General features: G+C 59.7%; 1 protein-coding gene across 1 annotated transcript in view; it reads right to left on the bottom strand.

The window, feature by feature from the left end:
• SOGA1 (suppressor of glucose, autophagy associated 1) overlaps positions 1-10,902 on the bottom strand; it is a 17,651-nt gene extending 6,749 nt beyond the window's left edge. The window contains 9 exon segments of the mRNA XM_031063399.1: positions 31-198; positions 452-559; positions 700-930; positions 1,264-1,389; positions 1,547-1,666; positions 2,657-3,874; positions 6,455-6,517; positions 8,997-9,155; positions 10,672-10,902. Coding sequence (XP_030919259.1) covers positions 31-198; positions 452-559; positions 700-930; positions 1,264-1,389; positions 1,547-1,666; positions 2,657-3,874; positions 6,455-6,517; positions 8,997-9,155; positions 10,672-10,869 — 2,391 coding nt within the window. The 5' untranslated portion in view covers positions 10,870-10,902.
• Positions 10,903-11,378: the final 476 nt, after the last annotated feature.

Raw genomic sequence — 11,378 nt, 5'->3', positions numbered from 1 at the left:
CCAGCCCACAGGGGTGCCCAGAGCTCCCACCTGGGCAATGTGGCACTTGAGCTCAGCACGCTCCATCTCCCAGGCGGCCTTGGCCTTGGTGAACTGCTGCTGCAGCTCGCTGGCACCGCGCCGCTCCTCCCGCAGCTCCGTGCACAGCTCCTTCAGGGTCACCTTCATGTCTGCCAGAGTCTTGATGCACTCGTTGGGCTGCAGGAGAACAGGGGTGAGCACAGGCAGCACGAGGGGACCCAACAGGGTGGGACTCCGTGGGAGCTGTCCTCTCTGCATCCCAGCCCTGCAGGCTGCTGCAAAGGTAAGGGACAGGGGAAGCCACCAAGGCAGGGGACCATCCTCACCCAGGCACACACCCCAAGAGCAGCCACCAGCCCATGCCACACAGCCACAGCAGGGGCTGATCCTACCCTGATCCACGCCCTGGGCTCGTGGGGACCCTGCTCACCGTGTTGGGGGTCCAGGTGTCCCCGGCACACATCTTGTTGTCTGCCTGTTGCTGTGGGGCTAGCTCCTCCTCTTCCAGCAGCAGGTACAGCTCCTTCATGCTGTTCACCTGTGGGTGACACCATAGCTGGGGTGATCCCACAGCCCCTGGCCAGGGATGGGGGACACCCAAACAGGCCTGGGCAGGACAAACAGGCATGAGGGACACACCCAACAGTGTGGTCTCCCCTCCATGACAGCCCACTGTACCTCCAAAAAGTCCTCGCCCTCACTGTGCACCACTTTGCCCTGGCGCCAGCGCTTGAGGAACCACTTGAGCTTCATGAAGAGCAGGAGGAAGCTCTGCCTGAACTGCTGTGACTCCTGCACCAGCAGGTTCTTCTCCTGGCTCCAGAACTTCTGCTCCAGCCGCCTCTGCAGGTTGAGGCTCTGCAGCTCAAACTCCCGTCGCAGCAGTGCTTTCTGGTGGTCCTCCTTCAGCTGGGGAGAGACAAGTGGCTCCAGGACAAGCACTGCTGGCAGCCATGTGATGCTTCCCCCCCTCCCAGGGTCTGGGCTGAGCCTGGTGCCAGCCCCATATTCCCATCTGGGGGAGCTGCACCACTCTGGAGCATGCTGGGGACAGCAGGGTCATGGGGGAAGCCCTGCATGGCTCCATGTGCAAGGAGGAGTGTGCTCAGCCTTGAAAATGGGACATGCTGTGTGTGCTCCTGGGTGACACCCAGGTCCCCACGTGGGTCATAGGGCTGGAGGTGGCACTGCCATGGGTTGAGGACAGCTGTCTCCCAAGGGCAGGGGCTGTTTCCCACTCACCTGGCAGATCTTCTGTGAGAAGTTGTCCACCTCGTCCTTCCTCAGCTGCCTCTCCTGTGAGAGCTGCTCCTGCAGCCCCCGCAGGCTCTCGTTGGCCTCGGACAGCACCAGCTGCAGCTCCTTCATCTGTAACAGCCCCAGAAGGGGATGGCAAAGCTGGCCTGCACTTCCCCGTGTCCCTCCCTGAGCAGGCTCTGCAGCTCCCCTTGGCCCCAGCTCCCAAAAGCCTGTCCCACAGCCCTGTGGCCGAGGGGACATGGCTCCCAGGCTGTGTCATTCATACCTCGGTGGCGTAGGAGTCGTTCTCCTCAGGCCGGCAGGGTTTGTAGCTCCGGGCGTGGGTGGGATCCGTGTCCTTGGTGTGGGGGATGCGGAAAGGGTCGGCGTCCCTAAAATCAGGCTGCTGCATGCGTGGGCAAGTTAATGAGAACAAACCAAAAGAGCAGGAAGGGAAAAAAAAAACAAAAACAGAAAACAAAACAATGGGTCTCCGAAACAGTAAAGAACTACAAGACAACAAAAAGGATGAGGAGGAGAAGGAGCTTCATCACCATGGCGGGAGACAATGCGGAAACCAAAAGGAAACACAGGATGAGGAGACACGTGGCCTGGATTGTTTGGGGAAAGGGGAAAAAAGAGAGAAAGAGGGAAAAAATGTGCAAACACCAGTTACGGTGCCATGCAGTGACTGGGGCAGACTGGGACCTCGGGCTGGGGGGACCACATGCAGAACAATAGGACTCTGAACAAGCGAGTGTGCTCCAGAAAGGGGCTTGTGCCTGCAGCCCCAACCACCACTGACACCCCTGGCATGAGCTGGGACCCCTGAGGACAGTGGGACAGCAGGGCATAAACTGCTCTGCACTGCTCCAAAGGTGTTCTCCCTTGGATGCAGATTTACCCTGAAGCCTTTGCTCTCCAAATTACCCTGCCTGGGTATTTCTGGGGATGGAGGATTCCTGCAAGTGGGGTCCCTGCAATTTGGGCTGCTTTCGAAAGCTGCAGGCTGCTCTCCTCCCACCCAGCTCATCCCCAACAAGCAAAGAGCTTCTGAAACACAGTGTTGGGCTAAGCCAGGGAGAGCAGCCAAAACATCAGCCCCTGCTAAGGTGGGATTGCACCTGAGAGCCCTGGTCACAAGCAGGGCAGCCTTGGCACAACCAGCCTGTGCCAGGATGCCCATTGCCTCCTGCCCTGGGCACACTCTGTTGGAGCAGAGTCCTACCTTGTCCCCGGTGCCACTGGCATGCAGTGAGGTGTTAGTTTGGATTTTGCTCTGGAGAGGCAGGAGGGAGGTTACAGTGGGGATCAGGGCTTGCTTCATTAAAGCAGGAGGAAACGTGGTGGCAAATAAAGCGGCAGCTGCTGTGAGGGATGTGGGAAGAAGCCATACCTGGAAGTCAGAGGCATGGTCTTTGGTGACATCATGGCTGCTGGGGCTGGAGAAGGGGAACGAGTCCGTGTGCTCCTTGAAGCCACCGGTGAGGTGGTCCACCTTCCTCACAAAGCAGCCCAGGTCCTGCTGGAGCACGCCCAGCCTCATCAGCAGCACGTTCATCAGCTTGGCATCGCTGGGGCTGTCACCACTGCTGCCCACCGCCTCGCCCAGCAGCACCCCTGCACACTCGTTGTCCAAGCAAGCCTTCAGCCCCGAGGTGAAGCCGTTGGCATCCGAAATCAAGACATCGATCGCTTTACTGACCAGCGTCGCCTGGTCCCGGATACCCAGCAAGGTCTCCAGGTCCTTGGGCTTGAGCAGTTTGGCAGGGCCATCGGGCACCTTCCCAGTGCCCAGCCCTCTGTCCTGCCCATCGGCCTCGCTGCCTCCCACACCATCCCTCCAGCCGGCGGTGGGCACGCACTGCGCCGAGTCGCCGGCCTCAGCGTCGGTCTCCAGCATGGGCCGGGTGCTCTGGCAGGAGGCCAGGTCACAGCGCTGCAGGTTGGAGAGCAGCACCCTGTTCTCATACTGCAGCTTCTTCACCTTGCCGCTGAGCTCGCTGATCTGCACCTTGGCTGTGGCCAGCTCCTCCTGCGAGGGCTCGCTGACCACCGAGCAGCTGTCCTCCGACAGCGTCACGTCCAGCTCGTGCTCCGACTTGTACTTGCTCAGCTCGTTCAGGAGCAGCTTGTTCTGGTCCTCCAGCTCCAGCAGCGAGCGCCTCAGCAGCTCGGCCTCCTCCTCCACGAACTGCAGGTGCCGCCGCAGCTCGGCCACCGTGTCCCCCGCGTCCCCGCAGCCGGAGACGCCCGCCAGGAACCGCGCGTCCTGCCCCGGCAGCTCCCTGTCCCCCTGGCCCTTCATGTCGTCCATCTCCGCCCGCAGCCCGCGGTTCTCCACCTCCAGCTCCACTATCCTCCGGCTGAGGATGTTGGCTTCCTCCTCCACCAGCTTGAGGTGGACCTTCAGCTCGGCCTCGCGGGAATGGGGAGAGTCAGCCAGCTCCTCCACGGACAGGGAGCTGTCCAGGTCCCCGTACAGGGACCTGTACTTCAGCAGCTCCTCCTTCATGCCGTCGTTCTCCTTGGCCAGCTTGGTCAGCTTCTTGCACATCAGGGCTGACTCCTCCTTGGCAAAATGCAGCTGGCACTTCAGGTCTGCGCTGTCCTCCTGGGGACCCAGAGGGGGTGGGTATTAGAAAGATGCTCCCAGGAACCATGGTGAGTCCCAGAGAGCCCTGGGGACATGCCACCCTCCCACACCTGCTCTGCTCCTTTCCTCCTCCTGGAGGAGGAAAAGCTTTGAGATTCATCCTGGAGACTTTCAGGGTGAGCCTGGAAATGGGACAGGATGCCCTGGATGAGGAGACCTTGGGGTATTGACCCAAGAAGGACACTGAGCCACCATCAGGGATGTGTGGACCAAGTCCAGCCTGATCCACAACAGGGCAGAAAGGAAAGATCTCAAGACTCCACAGGGTTATTAAGGCTTCCTCCCCACAGGGCTCTGCTTCTCTTGCTCAGCTCCCACTCTCATCACAGGGCAGAGAAGCAGCTGAAAACCTCTCAAAGTCCCAACCCCCAGCCTGGCTGCCACCACCTTGCCAGGGCACTGAAAACCCAGGCAAAGCCTCAGCACCAGCTCACCAGCCCCTTCCCAAGCCCCTCTGCTTCTCAGGACCGTTTCTCCATGTGTTCTTTTTTTATTCAGCAGTTAGGATCTTGGCTGTCTGCCCAGACAGACCGTTTCTCTGCTCTGGGAGCTTTTTGGATGGAGGACCAGGATTTCCTGACGTCCAGCTCGCAGCTTCCCGTGCCCTGGGGTCACCTGAGTGCTCTGAGCTGTGCTGTGCTCACTGCCAGGAGGGGACCTGCTGGGCTGTGCCCCTCACCTCACTGCACCCACTGCAGCTGGGCAGTGCTGGAGGTGGCCAAGCCCTTTGGCTGGGTGGCTGCTGGCCCTGGTAGCCCTCTGCCTGGCTGAACTCTTTCCTTGGCTGGGAAAAACAAGCTGCCCCCTTCTTTGGGTGCTCTGCACCCCCAGCCCCCCAGCCACACCCACGCTCACCTCCAACCCCACAGCAGTATTTACTCTGCTGACTTCCTGCACTGCTCATAACAAGGTCAGGGGTGATGGAAAGGGGGTTCTCATGAGTTTGGGGTGTCATTTTAGTCCCTAAATGTCCTGCAGTGACCACAGGAACCACCCTGCTGCACTTCCATGCTTGTGCACCGGGACACGACCTCACTAAGGCGCATTAAAGCTGTGCCCCCCTAATTAGGTGAGGAGATTAGGGGAGGGCTGCTGTGGGCAGGGCAGACATGACCTCAGTTCCTGTTTTTCCAGGGGGAAAAAAAAAGCAGCAACTCCGTGTGTCCCTCTATGGCATCAGCAAAGAGACACACACAGGTCCCCAAGACCACCTGGAGTGCTCCTGGGGTCTGGGGAGACCCCAGAGTTGAGTCTGTCCCCCCCAGCTCCGTTTCTGGGGAGTGCTGAAGCTCAGCCAGCACAGCCAGGCAGGAAAGGGGCCCAGGAAGCCACAGATGAGTCACAGCATCTGTGGCCACAGGGCCACCAGCCATAGCTGAGCAGGGACAGGGAGCCCATGGGGGCCACATCCAGGGGCATCTGCACCCATCTGGGGAAGCCCAGAGCTCCTGGAGCATTGGTCCAAGCAGAAGTGGGACCACCCTGACCCCAAGCTGAAGGGTCTTAGCTCCATGGGGAAGCAGAGGAGGTTGGGGTTGTTTCCTGCCCCAGGAGGAGGCAGATGAGGGGCTTCAGCCTCAGGAAGGGAGTGATGGAGGAGCCCCCTCAACTCAGGGCAGAGCTGGCTGTAAGTGCTCTCTGGGGAATTGAGGGGAAGGATGTTGGGACCATCAGCTGGCCAGAAAGGGCTCTGAAGAATGGAGCTAAAGGGAGGTGATAAACAAAGACTGAAAGGGAAAGTCTTTGAGGGCCCGGGGGTCTCTGTCCTGTGGCTGCACAGAAGGGCCTGTGCCAAGAAGGACTCAGGTCACCCAAACCCCTTGAGCCGCTCAGGGCTCCTGCTGGGAGGCACTCAGCAGCATGTCAGGAGTGTCTTTCCATGGTCTGCCTCCGTGTCCCAGCTTTGGGGGAGCACATCTGTTCCCCAAAAGAAACCCTTCAGGTCTGTTGCCTTTGAAAGAGGATTTCTCCTCTTGCCTTTCTATCCCTGCAACAGCAGCTCTGCCTCCCCAAGCCCTGGTAACAGCATTAGTGAGTCACAGCAGCTCAGCTCAACAGCAAGTGACAGCTGAAATCCTGCTGCCACTGGCAAATCCCCTGTGAGGGCAGGAGTGGTGTGGCCTCCAGCCATCCCCACAGGGACCCTCTGCTCCCCCAGACCCTGTGAAGCTCCCAGAGCACCCTCAAGCACAGCTGGAGGGACACAGGCTGCAAGAGCCACAGGAGCTGAAGCAGCTTTGCAATGTAAAAGCCAAACTCCTTCAGCTCCTTACACAGGGAAAGGGTTAAAGCCACTGCTGCTCCATTGATAAATGAGACAAGGGAGCGAGTGAGGACAAAGAGGATGGGCCAGCACATCAATCCCTCCCTTATGCAGGGGCTCTGAGAGGCAGGAAAGCTCTGCAAAGCCCTGCAAGGAGGGGATGGTGCTGCCATGCCCGGATTTGCTCCTGGCCTGGGCTCAGTCTCCAGCTGGCACCGTGAGCTGGGGGGCTGGGGGGTCACTGTGGCGTGCCCTGGCTGCTCAGGTGCTGATACCTGCACTGAAGGCTTCTTCTCAGTCTTGCCCAAGGAGCGGGACCCCCGCTTCTTCAGGGAGTTCTGCAGGAAGAACAGAGAGTCATGAGCCACAGCAATGGCCCTGCACCCCAACAGTGACAGACAGACAGATTCAGTGTGCATGGACATTGGTGCTGACATTCCCAGATGCTCCTGGACCCCTGGAGAACACTCTAGCCCTGGTGGGCTGAGGGAGGCCCTTTGCTTTGAGGGAGCTGGAATGGCAAGCACCACATCATGAGGTTTGGCCAGAAATTCCCCCTGCAGGCAAAGGAGCAGTGAAAAAGCAGGAGTGAGCAGGAAATGAGCCATGGAGAGTGGAGAGGCTGAGTCACTGCCCCTGTCAGGGCTGGATGGAGCAGAGAATCCAACCCCCAGGCCAAGGGACAGCTCTCAGGACATTCCAGTGTGGGAGCAGCAGATGATGACATTGCCCATCACCTCCTCCCCAAGCAAGGGATACGTCCTGCTCCCTCAGCAGCATGATGCTGACTCTGCTGTCAAGGTCACAAGGGGACACAAGGGACAATGTCCAGGCTAGGGAGGACAGCTGGGAGGTGGGGAAGGCAGACAGAGCAATAAGGCAGACCAAAAACACGGTAAAAATGGAGGTGTCCAGAGCAGAGCCAGTTATCTGGGGAAGGAAGCTGGGGCAAGACCCTCAAGAACATGCACAGAGCCTCCCATGAGTGCTGGCTGATCCATGCAGCTGCCCTGGACCTCTTTCCAAGCTGGTGCTGAGGCCCACAGCCAGAGAAAGCAGCTGTGAAATGTAAGCTGCTGCCTGTGCCAAGGTGCAGGGCTCCAGGCTTTCCTATTAAGGCCACGACCATCCCTGGAGCTGCTGGAGCTGCAGAGCCTCTCCCAGGGGCTGCTTGTGCCACATCACACCCCTCACCCCCACCGTGCTGGGGACTGCAGCTGGCCAAGGGCAGCTCCAGCCCCAAAGAGCCCCAGGCACAGCACCCTGGGCAGATGTGGCTGTCACTGCTCCACCCTGGGAGCAGCCCTGGGGTCCCCTCAAAGCCAAGCTTGGTGTGGCAGGCTTGGCATGGGGTACCCAGATTGATCCCACTTTTTCTGACCCCTTTAGGAGATAGGAGAGGGGAAAATGCCTGTGTCTTTGGGAATGATCCCCAGACAATGATCCAGTTATGGGAGAAACCTCTTGGAAGGGAGGAATAATCAGCCCCTAGGGGTGAGTGCAGCCCTGCACAGTCCCTGGCTCTGGCTGCTAACAAGCCCTGCCAGGCTCTGTGCCCTGCAGCAGCAGGGAGGAGGAGGAGGGCTTTTAGCTCACTTTGTCTAATGTTTGCCTAATTAGCACTCTGCAATCAGTGAGTAACCCCAACGCCCTTGCTAGCCCGGGGATGTGCCATCCTGAGCCTGGGGACCATCTCTGAGCCTGTGGCAGCCAGCAGTGTCCCCAGGGCTCAGGCAGCTGCAGGAGGGGCTGTGTCCCACCCCAGCCCTTTCAGCCAGGCCAAGGCAGTGCCTGCCTCTCAGAGCTCCCCACAGAACCATTTTCCCTGCCTGTTTTCCAAGTGAGGGAGAGCTCCAGCCCAGCTCCCACTGCTGCCATTTGTTATTCAGGCCGTGCTACCAGCTGCAGGGAAACCCATTTCACGGCTGTTAGCAGGGCTGTGCAAGACACCAGCGTGGGGGATGCTGCTGAGTGTCACCAGCACGGCCATGGCTGACAGGGGATGGCTGCAGCTGGATCCTGCAGCTTCCCAGGAGCTGGGCTTGGCTTTTAGCAGGGATGGCCCCAGAGATCCCGAGCTGCCTGTGCAGGAAGCACAGTGGGGGAAGTGAGAGCCTTCCCTTGGCTGTGCCTCCTCCCCCACACTGCCCTGATGGCTCAGCCAGAGATGAATCCCGAGGCTCCCTGGGGACCAAAGGCATCCTGGGCAGTAGGGAAGTGGGTTACAAGGGCTGCAGCAGATCTCAAGTCCATGATGTCACCAGGATGCCTTTCCTGTCACCGAGGTTGACACAGATCCCAGCCAGAAGCTGGTTCCAAACAGAGCATGACATGGAGTGCCCTGCACCTGTGCATGTCCAGGTACATCTGTGGGTGCTCAGGACACAGAGAGGATTGTGCACCCACCCAGCTCCACCAGCAGCACTGGGACACCGCTGGGACCTGCAGGATGTGGTCAGGATGCAGCCAGCACCAGGCACTCTGCCAGGGACAGGGACCCCACACATCATGCGGAGCTTTGCCCAGATGGAATTGGGCACGGCCCAGGGGGCTGGGCTGAGCAAGTGGCCAGGGACATATAAAGTGTCCCCAGAGCAGTGGGGAAATCCTGTAGCCCCCCCTGGCTGGGGCAGAGCCAGCAGGGTGGAATGGAGCACACGGAGGGCAGGTGCTGCTCGGGTTTCACAAGCATCTGTAGCACGGTTTGGGTTTCAGTGACTCAGGCAGGGCTGGGGGATCCCATGAGCCAGGGCCAGGACACCTGCTATGAGCAGAGCCTTGGGGATGCCTCCTGGTCCCCTCCCATGTCCCACTCACCTCTCTGAGCTTGTCCATCTCGTTCTGCACCACCTGCTTGGCCAGCTCGGTCTCGATGAGCCGCTGGCGCAGCTCCTCATTCTCCTCCTCCAGCCTGATCCTCTTCTTCTCCACCACCTCCAGCTCATTGTGGAGCCGCACTGAGACGTCCTTGGCCACCTGGGGACACAGCAGGGCTCTCCTCAGACTGGGCACAACGTGCAGGGGGCTGAGACTCCAGCTCCTGGGCACCCACAGTCCTCATGAAGAGACCACCAGGCAGTTACTGAGACTCTCTGGGGGAGACTCTGTGCCCTCAATCATGTGCTGTGACTGCTCTTGTACCTTCACCAGCTGCAAGGCTGCCCTGCATCCCCATCCCCTGGCCAAATCCTGCCTTCCCCAGCCCTAGCATGATGCTGGGAGACATGAATCACCTTTTTCCTATACCACAAAGCTGCAGAAGCCCCCAGCAGGCTGGAAGAGCTGGTAGGCAGCAGCAGAGCAGGCAGCCTGTGGCTGCAGGCAGCAGCTGTGCTGGCCAGGAGAAAGAGGAGCTGCTGCATCACATTACAGAAAAACCAGCAGCTGCCTCGGGGTGAAGGGTGCCTACATCCCCCCCAGAGCTTCCCCTCTCCAGATCCCTGCATGGCAGCAGTTCCCAGCATAAAAGAAGCTTAGTAACACAAAACATTCACTCCTGCATTTGCAGGACAGCAAAACTTGTCCCAGATGCCACTGGTCTCCTGCACAGCCTGGGATATCAGCACTGTGGAGGCAGCAGCAAGCCCTGCTGCAGGATCTCAGGCCATGGGGCTGGGCTCCTGTTCCCCTGAGGATGGGCTGTGCTTTCTTTCCCAGAAAGGGAGAAGCTGGAGGGGGTGTTTTTGGCAGCAGCCACCCAAGCTGGGGGGGAGCTGTGGGGTGGTTTGGGGAGGGGATGGGGGCCCCAGCAGGGATGGGCAGCGAGGCGGGTTCACAGCCCAGCGCTTGTGGCACGTCTTGGCTCCAGGACTGGCTGTTTTCTGCTCAGAAAACAAAGTTAGTCCTCGAGCTGTTGCACATCCATCCCGAGCTGTCTCCGAGTGCCACCGCACCCCCTCTTGGCAGCAGGCTCGCTGGTGAGAGCCCTCAGCAAACACTCAGCAGGCTCCTGGAGGATGAAGCAACGTCACCCTGCAGAAATCCTCCTGTCCCTGCCCCAGCCCCACGTGCCACCATGCCTGGGGCTCTGCAAGGTTTTCCTGAAGGCCGAGAGAAGCAGCTCCCAAGCCTGCAGGGTCCTGGTCCCTGCACACTCATGATGCTCCATCCTGCAGTGGTGGCCCCATCACATCCCCACAGGAGCAGGACAAGGGAGCTCAGCCCCAGGGCACAGGGCTGGGCTGGGCTGAAGCCTGCACAGGATGAGCCTCACATATTTGAGGCAGTTTTAGGCACATTCTCAGGCAGTGCTGGCCCTCTCCACCACCAGGAGCCTCTCAGACCCCCTGTGAGCTGAAAGCACTGCTCCCCACTTCCCACATCAACACTGCTAGCAGGGAATTGTAACGCCTCCAACAAAACTGCACATCACAAACTGCACACCCTCACAGAGCTGCCTGCACCCCGACATCCCCTGCCACCTCCATGCCCATAACTCATCAGAACCCCCTGTGGGGGGTGTCTGGGTGGGGAGGAGCCCTCCCAGGCTGACCTTGACGTCCTGCTCGAGGCTGTGGATGAGCTCGCCGTCCACCTGGCCGGTCTGTGCCACGCGCAGGCTGCGGCGCTCGGCCTTGCGCAGCCGGTACTGCAGGATGCGGCACGTCTTGCTGGCCTGGTCCAGCTGCTGCCTCAGCTCCTGCAGCTGGTACACGTCCTCCTCCATGTAGACATCCCGCATCTCCAGCATCTCGGCCCGCAGCTCCTCGATCTCATCCTGCAGGGAGATGTTGGGTTAGACCCTGCAGCTTGCTCTGATCTCGTTTCGCCTGTGATACCTCCCCACCATGGCTCTCCATCCATCCATCCATCCATCCATCCATCCATCCATCCATCCATCATCCATCCATCCATCCATCCATCCATCCATCCATCCATCCATCCATCCATCCATCCATCCATCCATCCATCCCATGAGCCACATCCCATTTCCACAGGTCTCCAAGCCCCTGGGCCAAGCCCAATCCTTGCAGAAGCAGGCTCAGAGCCAGCTGGATGCCGTCACCCAGGGGTGAGCCAGTCACGCGGGGGGGAACAGCCAACAAAAGCGCCCGAGAGTCTTTGTGGTAAAAGAAAGAGGAAGGTGGGGGAGGGAAGAGGAGCTGCAGGAGCAGCTCAGGCAGCAGCCACAGGGAGAAAAATTAGGTTATCTTTGGAAAAGATGTGTCAGGGAGGCAGGCGAGGGAAGGAGGAGACGGC

Source organism: Geospiza fortis, unplaced genomic scaffold, assembly GCF_000277835.1.
Source record: "Geospiza fortis unplaced genomic scaffold, GeoFor_1.0 scaffold468, whole genome shotgun sequence".
Taxonomy (NCBI): Eukaryota; Metazoa; Chordata; class Aves; order Passeriformes; family Thraupidae; genus Geospiza; species Geospiza fortis.
Note: the sequence above shows the minus strand (reverse complement) of the source record. Positions and strands in the feature narration are given on the sequence as shown.